At 34.0% G+C, this 9,205-nt stretch overlaps 1 protein-coding gene across 1 annotated transcript; it reads right to left on the minus strand.

Moving 5' to 3' along the window:
* Positions 1 to 2,100: 2,100 nt before the first annotated feature.
* On the minus strand, positions 2,101 to 3,913 carry LOC119259610 (coiled-coil domain-containing protein 70-like). The gene is made up of 2 exons (XM_037528596.2): positions 3,836 to 3,913; positions 2,101 to 3,262 (listed from the first exon to the last, which is right to left on the minus strand). The coding sequence occupies exon 2, from the start codon at positions 3,062 to 3,064 to the stop codon at positions 2,309 to 2,311; it is 756 nt and encodes a 251-aa protein (XP_037384493.1). The 5' UTR covers positions 3,065 to 3,262; positions 3,836 to 3,913; the 3' UTR covers positions 2,101 to 2,308.
* Positions 3,914 to 9,205: the final 5,292 nt, after the last annotated feature.

Raw genomic sequence — 9,205 nt, forward strand, 5'->3', positions numbered from 1 at the left:
AGTACAAGTTTGATCACCAGACAGCCAGGTAGCTACCCACATAGCGCAGCAGACCTCTCCTGACTCGCCCACTGCTCCCCTCAGCAGTGCACTTTGTTCAGTCTGCCTGTTCTGTTCCCCAGTCTGTCTCTGGTGAATCCTCTCATCCACCACACCTCTGGCCTGTACCCCAGCTCTTATATGCATAAATAATCTTTTTTTTAAAAAAAGACACACTACTGAAAGGAAGAAAATATTTGTACATCTTAAAAAAGGCTTATGTCCAAAATACAAAAAGAACTTACGCAGCTTAACAAGAAAACAATTAACCCCATCAAATATTGAGCAGAGAAGCTAAACAGACATTTCTCCAAAGATATACCAATGACAAAATAAGCATATAGAAAAAACAATCATCATCACTTTTCTTAAGGGAAATGCAAAACAAAACCATAATTTGATACCAGCACACATAAATGTGAATGGCCCATATCAAAAAGACAAGAAGCAACAGATGTTGGTGAGTGTGTGGCAAAAAAGGAAATCTCACACATCTGATGGTGGTGATGCAGACTGGTTCAGCCCCTATTGGAAAATAGTAAGACGTTTTATCAAAATACAAATAATAGTTCTCCATATGTAGCAGCAATTTCACTCCTTAGTATCTACCAAAAAAATGCAAAAAAAAAATACTAATTCAAAGCAATACATGCACTCCTATGTTCATTAGAACACTATTTGCAATAGCCACATTGTATAAACAGCCTAAATGCAAAAGGACAGAGGAGACAACTAGAAAAACATGGCATATGCACTCTATGGAATATTACTTAGCTATAAAAAAGGTAAAACTGGTGTCATTTGTGGCAGTGTGGATGGAACTAGAGGAGATATGTTAAGTGAAGTCAGAATTAGATTGGTAAATTCTGGCTGGTGTCACTGATATTTGGAATACAGATAAAGAGAAGAAAGGGTCAGACAAAACCAAATCAATAGCTATCCTTGGACAACTGAGGCAATAGGAAGGGGATGGTGGAGGAATTGCAGGGGCGGTATTTGGGAATGGACAGGGCTCAATGGATCACAGTGAAGGATTATTGGGGCTTAGATATTGGTATGGTGTGAAACATGTATTTCTAGATTTTTTAATTTATAAACCAACATTATCTCAATAAACACAACAGGAAAAGGAAATGTGTAATCTAGAGTTCTGCAACTACATGTTCAATTCTAACAAACCCATGAATCCATGTGACTCAGTATTTGCAGAAATGTTTTTGTTTTTAAATAACATTGATTAGATCAATTGTCAAAATTGATACTTTTATGGCCTCCTGGTGGTGCAAGGGGTTAAAGCTCAGCACTATGAAACTATCCACAGCCACTGCAGCACAAGTTCGACCCCAGACTAGGGAGCTAAACAGTATGGCACAGCAGACCTTTCCTGTCTCGCCCACTGCTCCCATCAGCAGTGTATTTTAGTCAAATTCGCCTACTCATTCCCCACTCTGTCTCTGGTGAATCCATTCACCCTCCACACCTCTGGCCTGTACCCCAGTTCTTGTATGCATAAATAAATCATTAAAAAATTGCCACTTCTGAAAAATTCATTTCTTTCTTTCCCAATTTCCAACCCCCTATTTGGAAAATTTCATTCTATCACTTTTTTTTTTCTTGAATGCAATTATTATTCCATTAAATAATACAATAGCACCCATCCCAACAAGCAAAGGACAATTACTGAGAGGAAAAATAAAAACTGAGGAAGTTTATGAATACAGTAATTGTGTACTACCACATATTTTTAAAATTCATGTATTTTCTGGACTCCACAACTAGTTCATTGGAGTAAGCATAGAAAGAGAGACAGGAAAGATATTCTTCTATAATCTTTTAAAATAGATATGAAGTATGCAACATCATGTTTCAATATGTTGTTCATAATTCTAAGATCAAGTTTTAAGACAAACATTTCCTCTACACTCAATTTCTTACAACATTGATCCAATGCCTCTGAAAAATAAAGAAATTTGGCTGATCTATTCAGTGTCATATGTTATGAAAAATACTTTTTTGTACACTCTAAAATATCATTTATGACCAATCATAGTTGAAATATAAGTAAACCTAAATAATCCTTATTTTTTAACTCTCAGAGCTTTATTTAGTTTCTAGGGCCAAATTCTGAGCATTGTAGATTTTCAAGATTTTGACTCCCGCACTCCAACAATATTATTTCATCTTCAAAATTTGTAATTTTTTCTGGAATGTCAGTGATTTTCATGGCTTTCCAGTTTGTCTTCAAGTCACATTATTCCTGCTCCATTTATTATGCATTTTCCCAGCCAGCTGATTGGTTGTTTCCTTCCTGAAGCCTCTTATTCCACTCCTTGAGGATCTTTGCCTCTTCCAGAAGGGCTATCTCCTCCTCTTGAAGAGCATTGTTTTCTTCTCTAAGTGCCTTGTTTTCCTCACGAAGGGCCTCTTCCTCTTTCCAGAGAGCCTGTTCCTCCAACTCTAGAGCTACCCCTTCTCTCATCAGGGCTTGTTCCTCCATCTTGATTGCTCTCTCCTGGTGTTGTAGAGCCTTCATCTCTTCATAGAGAGACCTTATTTCTTCTTGAAGAGCTTTTGCCTCTTTCTGGAAGGCTTTTTTCTGTTCTCTAATACCCTCGATCTGAGTTTCTAGGACATGATCCTGTAGCCAATAAGAATTTCTTTCTGTGTTCAAGGCATTGATATTTTCTCCCGGTGGATTTAGGTTTTCTAAAATCACAGCTTTAAACTTCCACAGGACCTGATTTTGCTGCCTCAGGAATTGATTCTGCTCCTGGATTAATTGGTTGTCCATCCGGAAGGCTTTGTTTTCCTCTCGAAGAGCTTTGTTTTCTTCCCAGAGGAACTTGTTTTCTTTTCTTAGAGCCTTATTCTCATCTCTGGTCACCTTATTTTCTTTCTGAAGATATTCTTCCACATCGTAAGATTCATTGTTGAGTTTATTTTGATCTTGGGGGCAAGAGAGCAAAGAAGAAAACAAGTGCAACATCTTCCTTGTATTTATCCACTTTGATGCAGAGACAATCATGGTTTCTTAGTATTTTATCTCAGCAAAATATCTACACTCCAGCTGTTTTGGGATTTACCAAAGATGGACTAATGCTATATGCAACATAAAGGTCATAAATTTGAGAATTCTTTCCATTTAGAATTGTGTTGATTTACACAAAAAAACTCTATAGCAAGGCTCTAAACAAGGCTTAGTCAGGCTCACTGTAGGAGGAAACTGAAATTACAAAGTCAATAAATTAACTATTAGGTTGATATAACAGACTAAGTTTAAATCTCAGCACATGCAAATTACACATATTACATATTTATGAAGGTTAATGCATCAAAATGTCTGTGTTAAAAATGAGTTAAACTTTGAGCTAAATTACTGCTAGGAAACTATTAATCTCCCAGTACATTCATTACTTATAATTAAATTACTTGTTATTGATGAAATACCATTGATTTAAAACAAATTTCTGGTTTTGAAAAGAACAAAGAAACTTTTTTTTTTTAATGTAGTATATTTTATTGAGGTAATGTTGGCTTATGGCACTGTATATGACTTAGAGGTTTAGGTTCACATCTCTTCAGATGTACTTTACCACACCGCACCCACCACCAAAGTACCAATAATCCCCCATCACACTCCTTTGGGATCCTTTGCCCTCTTTTCTCTCTACCCCCCACTCTCCACCTCTGGAGACTTGAAGAAACATTTTTAAAAGCAGTTACAACTGCAATTTTTACCAATTTTATGTAGATATTTAGTAGTGTTATTACATTTTAAACACACATTCATACTTACATTTCTGTGATCTCTGAATTACCTGCAAGCCTGATTTCTCCTAGTACTAGAAAACAGCCACGCATTTTGTGTCATCTATAGTGATGTCATACAAGATCAACCTTGGTGATTCAATGAGTGCTATATGTAGCACTGGACTGGGTTACTTTTGTATGTATTTAGAGAAAAAGACTAGTTTAGAAAGGTAAGGTTATACTTGATTTTTTTTTCTCTATTAATAAAAGAACATGTATTTAGTCCTTGTTTTCATCTATATTATTAAAATTCATTTAACACATCAAGTTATGTTATTAGTAAAATGACTTCCAATCTTAGGAATTCACAAAAAGTTGAAAACAATATACAAAGGTGAAATTATGTTAAATGATTTTAAGATCATTGCTGAATAATCTATATTAATTAGATAAATTTGCACATTTCACCAAGAAAATAACTCTGGCGATATTCTAATTCCAGTAACCTTTCTAAGATAAATATTATATTATTTAGCATAGGTACACTTTATTGCTAACAGAAAACAAAACAGTATTTTTATAATTGTTTTAAATTCAAATACTTGGTGAGATATTAACATTAAAATATTTGTATATTACAAAGATGGCATAATGTTTTAACTATATTATATACAATTACAATAGGTTTAAAGATTAAACCTTGAAAATTGAACATACAATAACATGTACAAACTAAAACCACTCACAAATGAATAAAACTTAGCCCATTTATTCATTGTGCCAGATTTCTTAGCAGCGTTTACATTGTATCTCTTTTACAAGGTTGAAAAAGTTTTTCTTCACCATTATAATTCTGTTTAACTTAATAATAATAGAAAAAGAAAGTCATAACAGCAAGGGATGAGAATTAATATAAAGTTAAGAATATTCATGTGAACAATGTTGATATCTTTGCTTTTAACTTAATGAGAGTGAAATATCCATTTGATGCCTTATCTATAATTGAATTGAAAAACTATTTGATCTGGCTCTGCACTGGCTTCTTTACACCAGCGTTTCTTGTTTCTTCCTTTTTGCTACTGCTACCATGGTAGCTAAGATTCAGAAAGAGTTCCAAAAATTGTGGGCATTCTGTGATGGAATGCTGTAATTCTTGAGGATTAAGGAGAAACTCAGAAGCAAGAAGAAAAGCTCTTGCCCTTGATCTAGTGAATAAATTGAATTCATAATTTAAACCTCTCCCTTAAATACATTAAAGACTCCATTCCTTCAGTGAATACTTTCAGATAGTTAAAAAAAAAAAAAATGACAGCAATATTCTCACAAACTTAAATGATAGAAAAAAATTAATCAACTTTTTTACTTAAAAACCTCATTATCTTACTTTAAAACTTGACAAGGATATCACAAGAAATGAAAACTATTATCTAGAGTCTGCCATAAACACAGATACAAAAATCCTAAACAACAGATTAGCAAGCCAGGTCCAGTGATGCATAAATACCATCAACAAACTGGGTTTAATTCAAGATTGAGATAATATTGGGGAATCAATTAGCACAATTTACTACATTAAAAGAGGAATAAGGGAAACTTTGATCTCATGCCAAGATGAGAGAGGGAATTTCAGTAGATTCAGGAAAAAAAAAAATCAACATATTTCATGATTAAAAGTCAAAACGAAACTATTATACTACTACTGTTAGGGGGAAAAGGATGTCCTGAGCTAATTCCATAAAGGCTTTGTGGACTCCACCCCTACTCCAGACCAAAGCCATCAGGACATTGGGAAAGACAAATCCCATCACCACCAAAGGGAAGGTTGCTGGAGCCTGAGGGTGGAGTTAAGCAGCCAGTTTTGGTATAAAACCAGACATGTGGGCCTTCACGGGCCCCTTTTGGCTCTCGGCCAGCTCGCGGCTCTCGGCCAGCTCTCAGAGTGCCATTGTGTTTCCAGGTTGGCGGATTGGGTAGGACACATTCAAGACTGTATTTCCCTATTTTCTCTGAGTTGTACATTTCCTCATTTCCCCTTTCCTTGTAAATCAACCTTTTATTAACCTTTTGTGTGTGTCTGCAGTGGAGTATTAATAAGTCCCTTTTAGGCGCGCGGGTGGGGACCCACAGCCAGGCAACCTGTTTTATATCGGGGCTGCCCTGTAACATTACCACTAACTTGTGCTTATTGTACTAGCAGTGGAAGAAAAAAAAAGACATATTTAATTCAACTGTGAGTGTTAAAAAAACATAAACCAGATGATGAAATGCTAGTATATCACAAATACATAAGTGTGTCCACTATCATCATTTTCATTTTTCATTGTCCTAAAGATAAGAAATAAATCATGCAAAAATTGGAAAAAATATTCACTATTTGAAGAAAAAAAATATTGCAAGGTGTCATCTACATGTGAAATGGATCAACCAAAGGGTCAGATAACAAACAAACAAACAAGAACTTTATAAACCAATGCCACCTCAGTTTAAAAAAAAAGTATATCAAAGTTTAAGGTCTCTGAAATTAATATATTTAAACTATAAATGTTCCATGAAGAAACATAACTGGTGAGGGAATTGATAAATAATAGGCACTTTTTGTGGGTAAGAAGAGGATCCATACAAATCTGCCTTAGTCACACTCACAAGGCAGAATGAATAAAGTAGATTAGAAAGGCCATACAATATACTATTGGAGAGTTTTCCAATAGATGTGTGAAAATGCTCCAACACCATGAAATACCAAGTACACAGAAGCCAATCATTTTGGGAAAACTCTTGATGGAGGAACAGGTAAGAGAGACTCTGGTTTTCTCAGAGTTGGGGATTAAGGATTAAAGTTAAGGGCAATAACCAGAAAAATCAAAGAATATAAAGATACAATTTAAAGTTGCCAGACCAGGAAACAACAATCTTTCATTTTGTTTTACTTATTTGAAAAGGTGAATGTTGACTTTGTGGTGATCAATGAGGATTTGATCCAATTTAAATATCACTTTAAAACCTAAAATCCCATTATTCTCCTTAAAAAATAACCAAAATTGACTATCAAAATTATGAACAAGCAACAACAACTGCCTAATTTTAATTACATCCAAATAGCATCTCCTAACATTTCTAAAACAAAATACAATCATCGAAATGGTTTGTTTGAGTTAAGTGACTATCTAATTACTTTATAGAAAATTATCTTTCTTCCTTAAAACAGCATCAGGCTGCCAAATCTACTCCTGTTGTACTGTGTAGCCTCATGCTATTTGGCCTCTGGGCTCCATCTGCATTTGTCTGCATCTGCTTTCATCCTCCTCAAACTCCTATGAAAAGGAGCACAGAGAATCTGCAATTCATGTCAGGGCACAGAGCCAGATTAGGAGCTGCCAAATATCAACATCAGGTTTTGTGAGAAAAATTAAGTTACTTAAGCCTCTCTCTAGCACAGCAATGATGTTGGATGAAAGGTTATGCAGTTTGAATCTCTATTTCCAGTCTACTGGGAAAAAATAATTTGGATGTGAAATGTGAGGTTATGATATGATTTGGACATTTGATGGTGACCTAACCTTTTCACCTGCTATTATTACAATGTCTGGATATCATGTTAGAGGTTATATTTTAACTGTTTTTCTGCAGTTGTCACACAAAAACAGGGATGCTAGAATGTGAACATCTCCACATATTATATTTTTAAAGGATCTGATAGCTCTGTACAGATCTTCAATAATTCATTATCTTGTGCAACTGAAGTCCCGATGAACATGGATTTTCACTCTGCTTATTTTCTGTCCAATAAATTATTTTTGATTGACTTAAAGAAATTTAAAATTTGAGGCTGAAAGCAATTAGAAACTTCAAGGGTCACATATTCAGAAATATTTTAAATGTTTATAATACTTGGTAGTTTGGAAACTTGTTTCAATATATATTAATGCATCTGATCTTTGTAGTATTTCATAAAGATAATAAAACAAATTCTAAATCTAAATAATGCCCTATATATAAAATCAAAAAATAAAATATTATATGATTTATTCAAAGTGACTTCGTTCCTCTGAAATAACAAAATGTCAGGATTTGTCTAAATCTATGTCTGTTTTATGCTCTGAGATTTCACTCAAATATCAGAGTCTTAGAATTACTGAGAGATTTTTTTCTGAGTAGAATGAGTGGAAATGATTTTTTTCCCCTGCTTGGCTACTAGGTATAATTGGCTGATATCTCAAAAATACTTAGTCTTTGTATATTTGATGTGCATATGATTTTATATGTTCCCCAAAACAAGACTGATAGAGTTCAAGATAGAATAAAATCAGAGGACAGATATGCAGATATGCTGTTAGCTAAGTGAATTTGTAACTGAATACAAAAAGATAATAGTAGTAGTAATAATATTAATAAAAGTAATAATAATAGACAAACAGTAAGTATAAGCAATCGGTATCAGAGGCAATGACTTGGTAAATTTATTGTTCAGGAGCTCCCTTTGGTACTAAACTGTTCTAATGTGAGTATGTGTTTTCCCTTTTTCTTCTTCATACTTTACACTGTGAAGTACAATATTCATGCCTCAGTTACTACATTTTAAGGAACTTTTCAAGTATTTGTGGATTGAATCACTATGGTAAACTTTCATCATTTATTCAGCTTTCTCTTAAAAAGATGTAATTGAGAGAGAGCTTAAACTATTTCTAGCGTGTGAAATTGCCAGCATTAATATATCTCATCATTTTACTAACTACAGATCCCAGATCTTTTAGTGCACAAGATTATATCTGAGACTAAACAATAGGTTTTTTTCAAAATATTGCAAACATTTCCCCATATTCTTTTAAAAATAATTTCCATCACACAGATCAATATGATGAAAGAGGCAGAAGGTCAGGTTCTTTATGCTCTTGTCCAGGTCTAAAGTCTCCACTAGAATTTCATAATGGGCACCTGCACTAATTGGTTCTGCATTGTGCTTTTAAAGACTCAAGATTTCATATTTACATTTCAATGAAGCTGTAACCTAAAAATGAGATGTACAAAATGAATGTTATTCTAAAGCAATTTCGAGGGCAATTTAAATAATAAAGGAAATTAATTATGCAAATGTCCAGCTATTCTTACCATTCAGTCTTGATAAGGTTCAGAGGTATAGGACACGTTGAGCATTTTTCATTTTGCTTTACTAACCTATGAAAATAATATTCACTAAAGTGCTCAATGAAATGTATATGGTTTTAAAGATAAACATGCTGGGACTTATATGATAGAGACAGAACATGAGCTTAACATATTTATAAATAAAGGAACAGATGCACAATTTTAACGTGTGAAGACTTTATAACATAGTATTAATAAGGAAATACCTTGTAGCATCTCCCATATCTAGAAGGGGATTTAAAGATAATTGAATCCATCATTTTCACTGCACATG

The sequence above is a fragment of the Talpa occidentalis genome, unplaced genomic scaffold (genome assembly GCF_014898055.3).
Source record: "Talpa occidentalis isolate TD23 unplaced genomic scaffold, MPIMG_talOcc4v2.1 talOcc4.5, whole genome shotgun sequence".
NCBI classification, from domain to species: domain Eukaryota; kingdom Metazoa; phylum Chordata; class Mammalia; order Eulipotyphla; family Talpidae; genus Talpa; species Talpa occidentalis.

Excerpts from the sequence above, each read along its gene's own strand:
- LOC119259610 (XM_037528596.2), bottom strand. The coding sequence starts at position 3,064 with ATGATTGTCTCTGCATCAAAGTGGATAAATACAAGGAAGATGTTGCAC.